This window comes from Streptopelia decaocto, assembly GCF_964273445.1.
Source record: "Streptopelia decaocto genome assembly, chromosome: 2".
NCBI lineage: Eukaryota > Metazoa > Chordata > Aves > Columbiformes > Columbidae > Streptopelia > Streptopelia decaocto.
The window spans coordinates 118,779,241-118,797,322 of record NC_138655.1 but is presented as its reverse complement, the minus strand read 5'-3'; the positions used below and the strand labels follow the sequence as shown (position 1 = coordinate 118,797,322).

The window sequence follows — 18,082 nt, the reverse complement described above, 5'->3', positions numbered from 1 at the left end:
AGATGGTGTAGTCGGGGTGTGGGATGTCCAGGTGAACAGCTCAACAACAGCAGGTTGGCCACCATTGATACAATCGTCTCCGGGAGGGCACAAAGGATAGTCAAACATGTTTTAAAAGCTGTATGGAATTGTGTGAAAAGACATGTTTCGTTACCACCAGAGAGGGGAAGAAACCTTTTAGGATGGGATTGCAGGGAAAGGTGACCTGGAGTACAAACACAAAACAAGGCAAAATTTGATTATCTGAATGAAGCCTTCCCACTTGTTGATCTAAACCATAATTAAATTGGCGATTCAAATCAATGTAGCCTGGTGTTGTCTCATCCTCGTTTCATATATTTTATTTACACATCATCAGTAAACTTCCTATGACATGTCCTGGATTTCAGAACGCGTGAGCAGCCAGTGAATGATAAGCAACAAAAATGCTGCACTGCAGCTTTTACATTTGAGCACAAATAATGTCAACAGAACTCAGGAATAAGCTCCAGTAGCGGGGAAATGGCATCAGAGAAATGTTTCTCTGCTTATTGAAATCTTAAGCTGGGGGAAAGTCAGAACCAGTATTAGCATTAATTAGACTGCCAACTACCATGCAAATCTCCTGCAGCAAAATGTAAAATCCCAAATTGGTACAAGCTTGTTAGAACAGAGCACTTTTACTGTTGGAGAAGGAACAGGGAAAAAAACGAAGAAAAAAGGAGAGCAATTGTGGCTTTACATCAAGTATATTTCATAATTGTATGTTAAAATATGTACCCCATCATAAAATGCTTTAAAAAAAACAAGTATTTTAAATGTATGTACAATAATGCAAAAATATGCCTAAATATGTATCTAATGCAAAAAAATAAACCATTTAACAAAATCTCCCTTCAAATGTCCCCTTGCTCTTCAACACCTTAAAAAAACCCAAAAGAGCTTAGTCAACAAACAAGAGTTAAAACACAAACTGGGTGACAGATGAAAGCAGTGCAAAGCAGACACTTCAGAATGAAGAGGCATCCACTTCAGCTTCCCATTTCCCTGGATTACACAACTACAGTGTCACTTGTCCTATGCCAGTTAAATTTTATTTAAATTTTTATTTTAAAAAGTCAGCCTGGTGTCCAATCTATAAGAGGCTGCCTGTGGCGCTCATTTTCCATGTGAGCAAAAAAGTTAATGATAATCCAACTAAGCACCCTTTAAACCCCCTTAAACAGGGGTGAATTTCACCCTAGGCAAATATTTCATGTTCTGCATAAACCTGCCAAGCACAGAGATCCTGTCCAAGAAACAGTATGAACTCAAGTCTACCTGGACAACTGTGGTCGGAGAGAGACTTCTGCTGTTTCACAATCGTTTAGTCATCTATTTTTTCTGCATTCTCTAGGAAACAGCAAACAGGGCTCTGGCCTTACAATTTCAGTAAATCCAATATCTTGTATTTGTGACGTTGCAATTTCACTAGTAATCGGGCTCCTAAATATTTCTAAAGACTAGGCCTGAATGTCTGAGTTAAATGAGACACTTCAGTTGCACAAGGAAATGCTGTTCTGGTTGTTATTTGGATATGTTCAGGCATTGACGTCTATCCTTTATCTTGCTAGCGTAACTACCCTCAGAGTAGAGCTGGCTGTACGTGAAACACAGCTCCCATTTGCAAAAGCAATCTGAAGAGGTTTCAGTATTGCTTCCTATAAGAAAGGTGGCAGGAATTTAAGATCTCTTTAAAAAACCTGCTTATAAGGCACTGGTGCAGCAAGGTTTGCAACGAACATGGTTTTATGACTTCTCTTTTCCAACTCTTTAAAAGTCAATTAAATCAACCATAAATAGCGATAAAAAGACATCAGAAAAGTCCCAAATCAAAGAAATCAACTTAGCATTGAAACTTGATTTATGACAGTCCCACTTCAGTGCACACAGTAGCTCCTGCATGTTTTTTTAAACTCATTGTTGGCTCATGCTCACCCTATATACAAAATTCCCCCCCAAAGTCACGATGGCCTGGATATCTTCTACAAACAAGAATTTTTACATGACATCATGAAGTAACACATTAAACTTACAGATGATGGACAGGAACATAGGAACATATATTGGCTTACCCACTGTACATAGCTATTTAAAGCTTTAAAAGTATAAGAATATACACAAAATATACACTTAATTCACAAAGTAAAACAGCCCTCAACATCTGCTATTTTGTAGGGCTATGTACTTCTCCTATTAAAACTCCACACATGGAACTATATCTGTGCCAGCTCCTCTTCATAAGCAATGGGATCACTTCAAGGTAGATTAGTTCTTCATGTATATGTGGCAGAAACAGCAAAAGCTCAGCCTCTAGTCATCACTGTCGCTCCCAGACTCACTCAACTGCAAGTCATTCCCTATGGAAAACAAAAAAAAACAACAAAACACAACAAGTGGGTAGGTGTTAATTCACATTTCATGGCAATCAAAGCAAAGAACAGTCCCATTTACACAGGAAGATTTAAATAAGAATAGCACAAGAAATGAATGCAAACCTAATCTGGCATTTAATGGAATTGCTCCCCGTGCCCGAGAGCATTAAGAGCTGCATGGGGCTAATACACGCTCAGATCCAAAACAAACTGAGTGTCCTGGGCTTCAAAGCCACCAAAACTGCTCCCCAGTGGGAGAAGAGTGCTCCCCACGCCAGCATTTCACAGCCTCCACCCAGCCAAGCTCCTGTATGTGGCTCTGGGACAAGGCATCAGGCAATTCCCTGGCTTTCTCAACCCTTTTAAAATAGATTTTTTTAAGTCCATTTGGGTAGACAAGGCAAGGCCTCCACGTGTCAATAAACCAAGACGCATGTTAAAGCCATCGCAACTCGAGGCTATCGGCTGAACTAGGCTGACACACACTGTGACAGTGAAGGACCCACTCCCAAGTGCCATGAGACATCAGCCAGGACAGGAATCAAACCTGCAGTCTCAGACCATGTTTTGCAGAGCACTTGTGATCTGGTGAGATGGAGGGGATAAAAGGGGATGGGAATCACTCTTGTGTTCTGGTAACCCAATATAGCTCATCCAGCATTCTCCCATGGCCCTGCCCCAAACACCGGTCCCTGTCAGAGCAGCTATGCAACAGCCATGTCCTGGATTTCTTTATCTCTTCTACCCTTTTATGTAACAAGAACTTGGCTTAGGGGTGATTCTCCCCATATAGATGGTCACCAGTGACTTGAATGCTCAAGGACATATTAATCCTTGCCAAAAGACTTCTAAATCCAAAGGCAATAATCATTGCCGGAAAAAAAAGGAACTACCCTACCTGTTCCCAAATTCTCCTGTCAGAGGCTTCTTGACATTAAATGACTTACTCAGTATTGTTGTCATGGCCCAGGAGATGCAGGGAAGAGGCAGCTCAAAACCAGAAACAGGGAAATGGAAAGAGTGCTACTGACTGTTGAACTCTGGATTTCACTTAGGCATTCATTACTGACAGGAAGACTGACAGGCCTTTCCAGTTTTCCTGTTGGCCTTTCAGTACGGTCTCTATAATACGCTTCTCTTCTGGAAGGTGGAAACCCTGCACTTATCTGTATTTAAACTCCACCAATTCTCTATGTGTGGGTACAAAGAGATGTACACAAACATGCTTCAGGAGGAATTAAGAAAAAAATATAACTAAGTTCTAGTTTCTTGTAAATGCAAAACTTTAACAGCAGTGAGTTAGAATATACTTGATCTAGCATAAAGAAAGAGCAACACAGATGTGCACCATCTCCTCAGAGAGTCCCATGGGACAAATTATGCTTTAAAAATGTTTTGGTTTGTTTTGTTTTTTTACACTTTTTAAATGGTGGAGTGAGTTTGTGTTGATTCAACGCTTGTAAAGGCCATAGCTGTAATATTTTAACCAAATACATGGCACTTTACATTTCCCTTCAAAATGTGATATTTGTGAAAATGCAGCCAAGACCACCACAGTACAAATACTCTGTCAATGTAATACAGCTAATAACGAAAGCCACAGGGACTGTGCATTTATGATCAGGGGACAGCCTTGTGTCACTCACAATTCTTCACAGACCTTTAACTGACAAACATGTCAACCTCACTATTTATGTCTGATCTGTGTTCTCACATTAAAATAATTCCCATTCTCTGATGCATCAGAACATCCTGCACTGATGCTTTGCTACCCACTCATTCCACTTGGAGGCTTGAATCAAAGCCCAGCATGGTCAGTGGGGGCCATTGCACTCATGCCCACAGGCTCTAGACCAAACTAAATCAACCCCACACCTTCAGACAGGCCTTCTGTTCAAAAAACCTGTCCACATATTTCAGCCAGTGCAACTCCCTGCACTTCATGGAGTTAGCGTAACATGCTAAGGAATGAGTGGTCTCAAGCAGCTTCCCCCAGCAAGGCCAAGTGCGAGGTCCTGCACCTGGGTCAGGGCAACCCCTGCTATCAATACAGGGGTCTCTGGTGAGACCCCACCTGGAGTCCTGTGTCCACCTCTGGAGCCCTCAGTACAGGAAAGACATGGACCTGTTGCAGAGGGGCCACGGGAGGCCACAAAGATGATCAGAGGGCTGGAACAGCTCTGCTGTGAGGACAGGCTGAGAGAGTTGGGGTTGTTCAGCCTGGAGAAGAGAAGGCTCCAGGGAGACCTTATTGCGGCCTTTCAGTACTTAAAAGGGGCCTGTAAGAAAGATGAGGACAGACTTTTTAGCAGGACCTGTTGTGACAGGACAAGGGGTAATGGTTTTAAACTAAAAGAGGGGAGATTCAGGCTAGACATGAGGAAGAGATTTTTTACAATGAGGGTGGTGAAACACTGGCCCAGGTTACCCAGGGAGGTGGTAGATGCCCCATCCCTGGAGACATTCAAGGCCAGGCTGGATGGGGCTCTGAGCAACCTGATCTAGTTGAAGATGTTCCTGCTCATGGCAGGGGGGTTGGACCAGATGGCCTTTGAAGGTCCCTTCCAGCCCAAACTATTTATGATCGTAATACACAGGCCTTTACTTACGGAGTGTGTTCATGAGCTGGTTGCTTCCTTGTGGCCTGCTGGTGCCATTAGGGACAGCGTTCCTGTTGTTATACTGCTGGTGTGGTGGCTGGGAAGGAGAAACATGTGCTGGCTCTTCTCCCTCACTGCTGGAGCTTTCATCTTCACTCCCAGATGAGCTTTCTGAATCGGATGAGCTGCTTCCACTGCTGCTGCTCATCTGCTCAATAATTTCAACCTCCGCTCTCAGCTCTGAAATAAAAGGACATTTGTCTGGTTGAAACCATAAACAGGGCCCCATGGAATTTTGGAAAAGAATGTGAAAATGCAACAGTTTCGTCAAGTATAATTTATCATATCAAAATATCTCACATGAAAGAGAAAGACAGGAAGAAAAAACAAAAAATTCTGAAAACTTTTTTACTCAGTTGTCATAGATAAATTTAAAGAAGCAACAGCATAGGTTAGTATCATAAAACCTTCACTTGCACTATTATTATTTATATACTTTACACTCCTGAAAGCACTTCCTGCTTCATTGTTTTTGACAGGCTATATGCTCTACATACAAAGTAAGCACATTTCCTGATTGAGTTTTACAGGCCAACAGCCAGCCCATTTTTTAAAAGCAACTTAACATGAAGAAACCTAAATTTTTAGATGGCAGTGACACTTAGGCTTTTGGAAAACACAAAAAGGGGGGGCTTGGCACATGCTTACAACAGAAACTACCTTGACTTCAGATAATGTATGAAATCGCTCCAGCTCCAAGTCACACAATTAATTTTAAACAAACTTCAGAAGATGGATGACATCAAGATAACTTTACAGTGGGGCAGATGAGAACAGATTGGAATATTCACATGTGGGAGAGCGGTAATAATGCCTTAACCTGCTACAGAGCTTACAAGTAGCCAGGAAAATACAGAGACTGTTCAGAAACTGGGAAGTCATTCAAGTCAGACACACCCCACTTCAGGGTTTCCAGTGCAAAGAAACACCAGAATATCATGACAGCTGCATCAGCAGCAGCTCGTGTTGGCTGAATGACTGGTTACTAAACAGCTATTAAGGTAAGTGATCCCAATTCATACCATATTGTTAAATTTGTCATAATTATAAGTGGCCTAAACACTATTAGAGGACAATTCTTTTGTATCCACCCACGAAGCTGAGTATCTAATGACTCAGTTCACCTAGGCAGGTTTCCTTGAGAGAACAATATTCTCACACCAAGCATAGGATGCAAAACCCTCAAAATTTTGGCTTTTGTTGTGCCAGCAGTTCTACACCCACCAGGTCCAAACTCGGTACTTGCCCTGGAGAAGTCACAGGCTAAAGGGACAAGAATGAAAGGAGAGATGAGAGATTATCATCTCTACCTGACTAATGGAGAACTGATGGCAGGACTAATTCACCTTAGGTCAGATGTGTGTCAGAGGGAGGTGAACCCCTGCTCCTCAGCTAGGGACATCCTTCTTGTGTATGGCATAGCCAAATCATGTAAAGTGAGTCTCTCCTTTATGTAAAAATGTCACAATTTTAACCTTTCTTATCTTCAGCCCCCACACGAGTAAGTCTAAGCTACTGGAACTCTTGCTTTTTTTAATAAGACTCGTTTTCCTTGGGCTGCTTAACACTACAGAGTAGCAGCTAAGTTTTCAGCCTCCATATTTTCTAGAGAGAGTTCCTCTAACTCAGCATGTATTGCTTTGAGAAATTAAGTTTTCTTTTGCCGGTTTTAAACCTGCTAGGTTTCAATTCCAAAGTTCAGAGCTCAATTTCACATGTTACAGTTATATTGAATCAGAGGCAAGGAAGGCGTATTGAAAAGGAACAACCACGCGACTAACTCCAGGCTGGGTATTTAAGGATAGTGAAGTTGTTCCTCCAACTTTATTCCTAAATCTAGATCCCTGACTAGACCGCCTGTGTTCTCTATACTTAATTAGTATGCCAGGTAAAACTTAACTCCTTCATCTTGAAGACATAGCATAAGAGACTATCGGAATAGCGAGGAAGAATACGTGGTTAGGCCAATAGAAGATATTACTTTGTACTGTAATGTCTTTCTCCCTTGCTTTTTCCCTTTAAAATGCCCAGATTTTTTTTTCCCTAGTTTAATGATGTAAAATTTCCACACACTTCTAGTGATGGCATTATTAGTTGTAAGTTAGCCTGATGATATTAACGCATTGTTAGAATATCCTGGATTGTAGCAAGCACAATCACCTACTGACCACACTCCATATTGCAAAAAGATTAAATAAGTCTAACAAAGGACAAGTATCCGAGAAATACGCATGTATGCTTACAGAGCTAGACAGTCTATGACTAAAATGGAGAAGTGTTGACACACAGTCTGAGGAGAACACAGCAGCCTGGAAAGCAGCATATAAAATAGTGTGAAGAAGGTGAAACAATCCAAAAAGTGTTAGTGGTAAAAGGGAAAAGATGCAACAAGAAATGCACTCCAGAGAACTAGGAAAAAAAAATCTAAGTAAGTTTGAACTTGACACAATAGGTGAGGAGATAACTGAAAGGAGGAAGGAAGTGATGCAGTCTGATGAATGGGAAAGGAAGATTAGCCTGGCCAATGTGAAACAGAATTAGAGATCAGTGTCAGATTGAAAAGTGAGGGTTTTCTGCTGGGGAAGCAGAAAACTAAGAGCCCATTCAAGAGGTTTGGTTATGAGGAGGGAAAGGGAGAACGCCTTGGAAGAACTGGTAAGGCCCACTATGCTGAATACAGGCAGGAAAAGCAAAACAGTGCCAACAGCACAAGCATCCAGGACTGGGAAGTTAAGGGTGTCATCAGTGACAGTGCTCACTGGGGGAAACTTGGTCTGAGCCCACTGTCTAGCCAACTTCTGCCTCACAGGCTGTCAGCTTCCCCTCAGGTCTCCTTTGTCTCTTAATTCCTTGAGCCCAGAATTCTAAACATCTCATCTGTGCAGATGAGAGAAAAAGAAATTGTTTTTACTAATGTTATGGTGGCTGCTGCATCGCTGAAAGTCTGGCAGGTGGAACTCCAGCAGGACCACTAAGGAAGTCTGTCTGAAAGCCTCTTGTGTCACCCTGACAAAGACAGTGGCTAAGCCAATGATGACATCAAAGCCCTGTAGAAAAAAACACATCTGCTTTAAAATTGCCCAATTTTGCATTTTCTTATTTGCCTGTTATGCTCTGTGCAGTTACAGGTAATGAAGCCTTGGCTAAATGTTTCCTTGCAGTGACTCCAAGTAAAATAATTGTGTGTATACATGTACATATTTGCTAAGCTGAACAACAAGAGTCAGACCTTTCCTAGATCTTTCTGTGCCGTAAGATCAAACGCCTCATGTTGATGCATCTTTAAGGTTTAAAAGATGACAAGAATCAGGATGCACAGCAGTTACTTTTAAGAAAGCTTCCCATTTGAGTCTTCATCATCTGAAAAGGCTGATGTTGCTAGGGGAACCTTAACTTTCGCACATTCAGGTTACAACTGCAGGCTTTCTTCCAATAAACAAAACAGCTTACTGTTTTACACTGGCAGGCAAGGCAGTTTTTAGAGTAAAAAAAAAATTCAAGGTCAGAAAACACTATATAAACAGAACATTTTTTCTCAACAGGGCTGTCTTCTGTACATATTTACACTATCAAATGCCCTAATTTCTTTCCATAATCACGTCTAAGTGCTCTTACTACTTCTCTCAATTCCAATAGGCTATGCAGAATTTTTAACTAAAGCCCTGACCTTGGACTGCAAGAATGGCAATGACTTTTGGAAATAGAGTAATTCAGCCCTAGGGAGGATAAGGTTGTAGGCCCGTAACAGAATGCTTATTGTTAATAATGGTATGCAAGGTGGCGAGAAACCAGCTTGATACTGGTGCTTTGAATATGCAGAGATGGCAGCTAGAAGAGGCAGTATCTAACACTGAAGGGCAACAAATCTGACTGAGGTGTTCTTGAGTGACAAACACAGTGCTATGGCATAATCCTCAGAGACTACAGCTGCATTTTAGGAAAACAAGATCTTTCTGTGTTTTTTGAGAGTTCCCTTTCCTTTCCTTTCCTTTCCTTTCCTTTCCTTTCCTCTCCCTTTCCTTTCCTCTCCCTTTCCCTTTCCCTTTTTCCAAGTACAGCATGTTGTAATTATGTCAATGTTATTGAAAACATTTCTGTTGTGGTCAAATATATCAGATAAATGCTGATTATTTCATGCACATAAGTGACTGTATTGTGGTACATGTGTACAAATGTTCACCGCTTAATGAAATGTTATCAGGTGTTGCCAAGTATTCAAAAGAACAAGCTCTTATCCTTTCCTTTGCTCCCTTCAGGCAGGAAGACAATATAAAAGCTTGCAGGGAAAAAGATCCCTCTGGTGTAGGACCCTAGACATGGCCTCCCAAAGGCCTCTCTGCATGATGGAAAGGACTGGTTCGACTCCCACACGCTCTGACCCTGTCCTTGGGCACTGTTTTTTGGACAGCTGTGTAATGGGACGGAACTGACCTACCTGAAAGTTCGTTTCCCAGTTCATCTGTAAGGGGAGCTACAGGAATGCGCAGCTGAGGCTACTGGGGGAACGCAGAAACCTGCACTGAGGTTACCTTCAATCTGTTGTTAACCACTACTAGGGCCGTGTGTCTTACCACACCCTTAAGTAAGGCATACTGGGAGCAAGAGAGCACCAGAGATGCTTCCAGCCACCTCCTCTGGGGACTGTAAGTTCTGTGCTGCATCCATCAAAAAAACCCCACATAATTTCAGCTTTCTATTTATCTTTCTTTTGTGCAGAGGAGGTACTTCACTCAAAAGGAAAGCTACTGCTTGAACGGAAAGAACAGAGTCTCTTCAGAACTTATAAGCCTTTGTTCATAAAAAAGACATATTAAGGGAAGATAAAAGGACTGAAGACTATCTCACAGCTTTTACAGTTAAGTTTTATTAATTATTTTCATTGTATGATGGTGCCATTTTAGTTCTACCTTTCCCAAGGAGGTTCTTACAATAGAAATGGTTTAGTAATGCTGATGCTCTAAATAATGGATGCTGGAAAAAAGTTATAAAGAGCATATACTGTAAGCAAAAAAAAATACCTGCCCAGGTGTTTGTGCTCTCTCTTTTTGGGCCTTGAACAACTCTTTCTATGAAACACCAATTCTAAGTCCTGTTTTTAGTACAAGTCAGGTGTTGTTTTGCTTCATGTTGGAAACAAAACGCGTCAGGTTATTTATTTCTAAGTACTTTACAGTAAAATACAATCAGGTGGCAGGAAAATTACCAAGACAGTTCTAAACAATGTGACATGCATTTTAGACCACTAGAAAATGCTCTTTGTAGAATACATGTCACACCAGACAAACACAATAATTTTACTATAAGAACAGCTTTACAAATTGTTGAACGTATACAAAAGAGTGCCCTAACGGTTCAGTAACTTATTACACACTGCAAGAAAAGACATTTAAAATTCACAACTGATTAAACTTTAAAATTGATATATCACCTGTTATCTTTCTCCTTACCTATTACACAGAAAATAAAAATGGCAATGCAGCTAAGGGAACTGTAGCTAACAGACTCTCAGACGTTGATTCTGTCTGCTGACCAGCATCCAGGTATTGAAAACACTACTGCTGCGAAAGAGTGAGACCAGTCAGGACCTATGCAAACACACAGATAGCTTAGCAGTAAAAATGTCACCTAGTGATTACCATGAACTGAAAAAATAGCCTGCTAAGTAAAATAGTCTGGGCAATTAACATAGGCTAAGTCTACAGACAAAAATTCCTATATGGGACAGAGGGGAAAAAAGAGAAAGAAAAAGAGACCCAGAAAAAAAAAATACTAGACAGAAAGAACAGTCTTAAAATAAAATTTTGTCTGCTGCCAGACAAGAAACAGAAGAGAACCAAATAAAATTTTAAATTTAAAGTCTTCCTCATTCTAACTGTGTTATCTACAGCAAAACCAGATACCACACCAATATGAAAGGAAGGACATGGGTAAAGAAAATGCCGTGTGCCCACAGCAAAACACCGAGCCAAGGCGTTGCTTGAGCAGGAGACTGAGCTGAGCCACTTACTTAGTATAGCAACTATATGGCAGATGTGATCAAAGCTGTAGAGGAGCAGCTGTGCTAAAGGAGAAGCTGCAGGGCTGTTCACACCCTCATCCCTCCTCTACCAGCACCGCTTGGCACAGCACAAACTCCATGTCTTGTGCCAGGGACAGAGCCACCCAGCCTTTCCATGTGGTGCACGAATAACTTTCGTCCAAGCTACGTGATTGCATAACTAGATCTTGGACCATCAGCTTCTGTTGTTGTTGCTGCTGTTGCCTAAGACACCCATTCAACTCATCTAGCACTCAGCTGCAGGTTTCCGAATTCATGTTTATTTTGTCTTCTTTTCAGAACAGAGAAATAGTTTGGCAGGGAGAAAATTATCCACAAAGAGGAAGTTCTCTCATGCCAGAGAAATATCTATGCTGGCAGAAGAGAATAAATAATTCACTAAGATGCCTTAAAATGAAATATAAAGATGACAAATCAGCTGTCGAGTACCATCTTTTAATCCCTGAACATTTTAACACGTTTATATAAACTGCACAGTTAAGAGTTTTTGTTATAAGGAAAAAAGACGAAACCAACCAAAACTCGGGAAACTACAAACCCTTCTTTACCTCTCTTAATGTCATCCAGCTGTGGCTCAGGCGAGGGATTATCTTTCAAAGGAGAAGTTTTAGGTCCAGCTGCTGGCTTGGTTGGGGCTCTGAACTGTGTCGGAGGCTGAGATGCTCGGGCAGACTGTTGTTCTATTCGGGCTTGGATCTTACTGCTGCCCTCTGCTCTGAAAAAATAACAACCAGAGACATTCAGCAGTACTGTGCAACTGTGTTCCACCTTTTCAGTATGCTTGTACTAATGCATCACCTGTCAATTCCTTTTGTACAGATCCCTACTTTGTTTTATAAACAGCGAATTTCTGCATGCAACACTTGCTCTCCATGGCAAACATTCATATAAAACTACACTGCAACACCCTTACAAAATGTATTTTCAAATCCAGATGTGGCTCAGTGGTGCCAAATTCTCTACTTGAAGAACAATAAAGGCTTTAATTTAGAGATTAGTATTTGTATTTTTAAAAAAGAATAAGCAATCACAGTAATTTAAAATAACTACATGATGAAACAAATCATAACACTCATAAAAAAATCCTGCTTAACACAGTCACAGCAAAAGAATCTATTTGCTCACTTGCAATTAAATAATCTCAAACTGAACTCTCTTAGAGGTCAACCTGACTAGAGGAATCATTCCTACTGCTAAATACAGCATGCAAGCATTTAATTTGTGTTTTTCATTTGCTTGCTATTATCCCTTTAAAATAGTTCAAGGTGTTTCCTTAGTGGGAAGTAGCCTCCAGAATAATGCTTTGCCTAGGTGTTCAATTCAATTCAGGTATTTCTTCCTTTTACTAAACTAATGATGTGATTCAGATTGTACGACAGTCAATATCCTCGGCAAAAAAAATGCCTCAAAACAAAATACTTATTCAGGTCCCTCTGTGATACACCATAATGAGGTTAAAGTGCATGGTGTATTTATCGCGTCACATCAAAGCCTTTAGCAGTAAGGCTTTATGTAGCATAGCACAGAAGCCGCTTATGTGGGTATTAAAGCTCAGTTTCGGTTTTAGGAGGGTCCCAGCTCAGCAGAGTGACACTTTGTACCCTTGAGCTAATCCCACTGAGAAACAAGTTAAACTCGCCCATGCGGAACCTCCTGAGACTTCACCTAAACCATTTCTGGTACCTGAGCTAGTACACTGAGCACTAACTCAAGTCTCTCTGTGCCTCATTGAATTGTAGATGCATCTTCAAAAATTAAGCACAGAACCACCTCTTCATTCATGACTGAAATGCAGCTATTAGCGAGCACATTAATACAGCTTACACAGTAATTTAGAGCAGAAATGAGGATTTGGGAATACATTCATTGTATCACATGACAAGTAAAAGCAAAAAACTGTTTCCAGTATTAATTACACTCTTGGAACTACAGAAGATTTTACATAGCGTAAGTGCAAGTACTCCCCCAGGACGTTAACACTAAAACCTCTGCTCCCACAGAGTGTCAACTGGTCGTTAAAGATCAAAGTAGGCATGAAAATAAATGACACTTCAAGGACTTTGCTAAGCACTATTCCTCAAAACAGGGATCTCCATTTTTTTACTACCCTGCCTCTGCCTGAGAAAAGATGAAACATTTTTCACACCACCAGAGCCAAAACTCAGTGGATCTAAACACCTCACTGAACCCAAGCTCTCCTGCACTTCTTTGATCCTCTCTGACTTAAGCTTAGGCTTCACCTGCACAAAGTCTAGTCGAACTTCAATTGGGAATTCAAATCTCATCTATGACACGCTCATATCCACTGGACAAGATGAATGCCCGACGGATGAGTTTTCACATCACTGACTCAGAGAAGCGTTACAGTCCATTTACCTTGAACTCAAGGTGTTCCTGGCAAACCTCCAGCCAACTGCTGATGAGCTGCAACCCACATTTCTAGTAGTTTCAGCAGCTAAAAGTTCTACACTGCAATAAAGTGGGTTTTCATTATTTTTTAAATGTAAAACTTGTAAAATTACTTAAGAGTTTCTTCTTCACAAGACATTTGAATTTCTCTTAAGATCTCAAAAGCCTGTCGTCCGTTGATGCTGAAAGAACATCATCCAGAGACTCCAGGTACTTGCGGAGCAGCAAGACTACTAAAAATGTTCCAACTGCACACTTTGCAGCATTTGCTCAGTGAAATAAGCGTATTGAATCAGAGGGGATTTCTGGCCTCAGCAATTTTCCAGGCAAAACCTCACAACCACTATTTCTACAGTTTTCTCCCCACCCTGCCAGCTGGAGGCTTTGGGCTTGGGTTCCACTTCATATATCACTGACCCAATATCGGATGGAAGTTTCTTGTTTCTTAAGATTATATTATTAAAGCATCATTCCCACAGGAAGCTGTAGGGAACAAACCTCAGAAGTCCAACAATCCTTCTAACAGCATAATATTTCCATGTTTTTTTTCAGCTAACTAGAGATTCCTGAAACACATCCCATCCTTCAGCCAGCTTCCAAAGCTTCAAATCATCAGTAGTGTTGCATTGCAAACCATAATTAAGTCCTTTCAGCAGCAGAGAATTTACAAGTATTTTTCTCTTGGCTTCACACTCCTATTTTCATTTTTAGGCAAGACAATTGGCCATGTAAAGCCCATAATGCTTACTAATTAAACATCACTACAAAATAAAAGAAAACTGAGTTCTGGTTCAAAAGACAGTCTGAAGAAGACACTTCAGCAAGAATTAACCCTACCAACAGCCCTTTCCCCAGCTTTACCTTGTTTTCTTGACTTGAATGCTGCTACTAAGTTTTTCCAGCACATACTCCCCAGTGTCATGATTGATAATAAGCACACAGTCCTTCTGATACGGCCTTTTATTTCCTTTAAACACAGTCATTGGTGGAGTTGAACCCTGGTATGAAATAAAGAGCATACATTTTGTTTTTTGTTATATTCCCCTACCCAAAAGTTTACAAACACTAAGATAGATTAATACATGTATTGTTCTGTCCAAGAGGCTAAGTGGTTAATGTTTAGTTCCTATAGAAAACGTTCATTCAAGAAAAGGGAAAAAGCACAGTCTTACACAGTAGATCAGACATTTCCTCATAGAAATATTATGCCTTTCATCATTTTAAGTGTCTCTGCAGTGACAAAACATCTTCTCCATGGTTGCCATTATTTACAGTTCTCCTTCCCAAAATGGTAACATCACTGAATTTGCATAGCTGGCTCTGACAAGTGTCAGAAATCTTGACATTTCTGCTCTGGAAATCTTGGGTTTGAATAAGAAGTAAAATTCTAATTATTAATGTAGCAGAACTGTTGCCTAAAGAAATATGTGGTCAATTGATAAATAAACTGCTTTGTATATAATCTATCAAAAAGAAGGCAGTATTTTCATAGTGGATTGCAAGCAACTGCCACAAATTATGTAAGAACCAGCTGCCTTCTTCAAAGTCAGATTACCATGAAAATGCCATGCAATTATAGTGCCGTCTTCTCAAAAGCAAATTGGTTATTTTAACACCTTCCAGAAAGTCCCCAAGTCCACACAATGCTGCATAGAGCCATAAAAGTCTAATGGCTTACACTGAGAAGCAATAAAGACAAACACATGTGGTGGTGCACGATGGCTGATACTGCTGAGATTATGCCCAGCTGTACTTAATCCATGTGCAGGGGACTCATACACCTGGGGCTGGGGTTACAGGAGGCAGGATCTGTGGTCTCTCTGCACACAGCAGCATGGACATACACCTGGCCATGTCAAAAAAGGACATGTTACTCAAAGGGGATATGCAGAAATATGTTCTCAGACTTCTCTGTAATGTATAGCTACTGTACAAAAGCAATTAAAAAATAAACGTTTATTCATGTGCACCTTTGCACATGCTGTAGGAAAGCAACCAAAATCAAGGAGAGAAGGAAAAAATGCAATCTTCTACATATTCTGAGTAGCAAAAATGAACAATCATATCTTAACCACTCAGAATGAAACTCCTGTTCTCCATATTGCTAACAAATAGACTATGTTTGAATTTAAAATGGCTTCAGAACGTAAGGGTGAAAAATCTGAATTCCCAACAAAGATGCAGTCAGAGATACAGATACGATTCAGAAAAGATGTTTCAACAAAGTCTAGTCTTCAAAGGCATGTTACATTTTTATCATTCCTACATTTAAAAGAAGAAAGCAACATTTAAGAGAATGAAAAGCAAGCTGGAAGTCAAATCCTGCTTGCTGTTGACAATTAAGTCAGAAAACATATAACGCAGGTATTTAATTAAAATTGTTCAAAGTTTGTTGGCTACCATTCTGCTACCCAGAAGCCTCCTAAATCAGCAAAGACTCTGATTTTGGCTAACAAAAATTAGGCAGAATTGAAACCCCATTTAACCAAATTAACAGTCCCACCCTTTTACTTAAAATTTAATATTTAGGGTTTATTTCAGTGGCTAAATAACACTGGCTTACAGATTCTGCTGATTACAGGATAGAAGGAGGCAGGTGAAACAGGTGACATTTAATCAACTTGCTTTCATCCATGAGTGTTTTTAATGAACCAAAATTCTTCACTTCCCAAACCAAGACTGTTTATCAAACATTAAAGCCACTAAATCCCCATCTAGAAATAGTACTACAATTTATCCAAGAAGTAAGGGACACCAAAACACTTCTACTGAAAAAATTGTCAGAGATATCCTCAGGGACCAAGGCAATTTCAGAAAACAGCTTAGAATCTGAAACCTATCCAGTTGTTGGGCAACTGAGAACCAAAGCCAGACCCAAGAAATTCAGTAAATCTTGTCAGGACAAAACGATCTCAAAACTTCTCAGTCTTTTCCAGTATGCTCTGTGCTTCCCGGCTCTCCGTCCGGAACGCAGGCAGCGCTACCTTGGAATAACATACACACAGTGGCAGGGCAGTCAGCTGCTTAAGCCTCTGAAGGATACTATAAGCTTAAAGCTGTTCATACTCAGGGGAAGAAAATCAAACTTAACTCATCAGTACAGAGATTCAGAAGGGGGCATTATGAGTGATTCTGTTAACACAAAAGGTGAATAAACAACACTGTTTCAAGTCAATCCAATATGAAAGCCGCTGCTATTAATTGTATTGTTACCTGCTCTCAAATAGCACTACCCTGCTCTTTGTTTTTATAGACAAAGAACAGTATGTGACCTCCTGCAGCACTAAAGGTGACCCAAGCCTTATAACAAAAGGAGCTGGGGGAAGCAGGCTAAAGCCTCGTTCAGTGAGAATTATCACAGGACCATCACCTACCAATTAAAAACACCAACATGCTGGAATAAACAATACCAAAAGGATTTGACACACAGCTCTTAAACTGACTGGTGCCACCCTGCAACGACCAAACCCATCGGCGTCTGTGAATTCCGGTTTATTGGCTTGACACGTAGCATTAACTTCAGCTAATAAACAAATCCAGTTCCAGCATGCAAGCACTTTCTTTTGTTTTGGTGAGGAAACCACGAACCTTCAATTACGAAACAGCTGCACCTATAAACACTTTGATCACTTGTTTTATTGCTGCTTGACTGTCATCCTCACACAGTAGATCTTTATTTGAGGAGGAAGTGGATGGGAAACCACTTCATTGACACTCACTAGGACCAACCCCCTTGCTTCCACTAATAAAGCTAAAGGCAGGGAACCCTCTATGCTGTGTGTCCATGCTTTAATAATGGGAGGAATACACTTAGAGGCCTGTCTGTGGCTTCTGAATGTCAAAACTTGACTGAAGCCCAAATTACCATGCCTTTCTTCATTAATCCATAGCACCAAAAATGGATGGAAACCAGGTACAGAGCTTCAGCTAACAGTAAAAAACTTATTTTTATTCAAGGAAGAGCAGGAAGGAATCAAAACTAAAGAACGGACTACAATCTTACAAATATAACCACTGACAAAGATTCAACTGTACAGTCCTTTCCTACAAGTCTGGCTGCTCAGTATTGAGCCCACTTGTATTCACAAAGATGAAAGCGAAAATAACATTTACATTAGACTGCAACTACATTGAAATTTGTCGGGGAGTAAACAAGGACACAGATATAACAAACTTACTGGAATATGTGGCAAAGTGATTGTTACGTCATCTCCTTTACCCACTTGGAGGTCCCCCTCACAAGATGTATCAATCGATGCTGGCTTAAAATCATCTAAAGAAGAAAACAATTGCAATTACATTTCTTAAGAGTCTTCAGAAGTGTCATCCTGCCTTGCAAAAAGTCACTGCACATTTACTGTGATTATAGGGAATGCTAAAATAACATGCTAGAGTTTACAGCAGGGGTGGAATGACACATCAGCACAATGTGTCTATGCTCAGTGTCCCAGTCATATGATGGTACCAGATTCTGAACTTCCTTTTCAAAATGGAAATAAGGTTCTAGACCTTGTGTTTGAAGACCAAACACAGACTTATACAAACTCCGGGCTTTGAGTGAC

The 18,082-nt window shown here is 40.5% G+C and overlaps 1 protein-coding gene across 1 annotated transcript in view; it reads right to left on the bottom strand.

Moving 5' to 3' along the window:
* Nucleotides 1-325: 325 nt before the first annotated feature.
* The window catches only part of EAF1 (ELL associated factor 1), a 21,430-nt gene continuing 3,673 nt past the window's right edge, over nucleotides 326-18,082 (bottom strand). The window contains exons 2-6 of the mRNA XM_082044686.1: nucleotides 17,699-17,793; nucleotides 14,382-14,518; nucleotides 11,660-11,826; nucleotides 5,003-5,233; nucleotides 326-2,378 (exon numbers count right to left, since the gene is read on the bottom strand). Of these exons, the coding sequence (XP_081900812.1) occupies nucleotides 2,332-2,378; nucleotides 5,003-5,233; nucleotides 11,660-11,826; nucleotides 14,382-14,518; nucleotides 17,699-17,793 (677 nt within the window). The 3' untranslated portion in view covers nucleotides 326-2,331. The remainder of the gene's footprint in view (nucleotides 2,379-5,002; nucleotides 5,234-11,659; nucleotides 11,827-14,381; nucleotides 14,519-17,698; nucleotides 17,794-18,082) is intronic.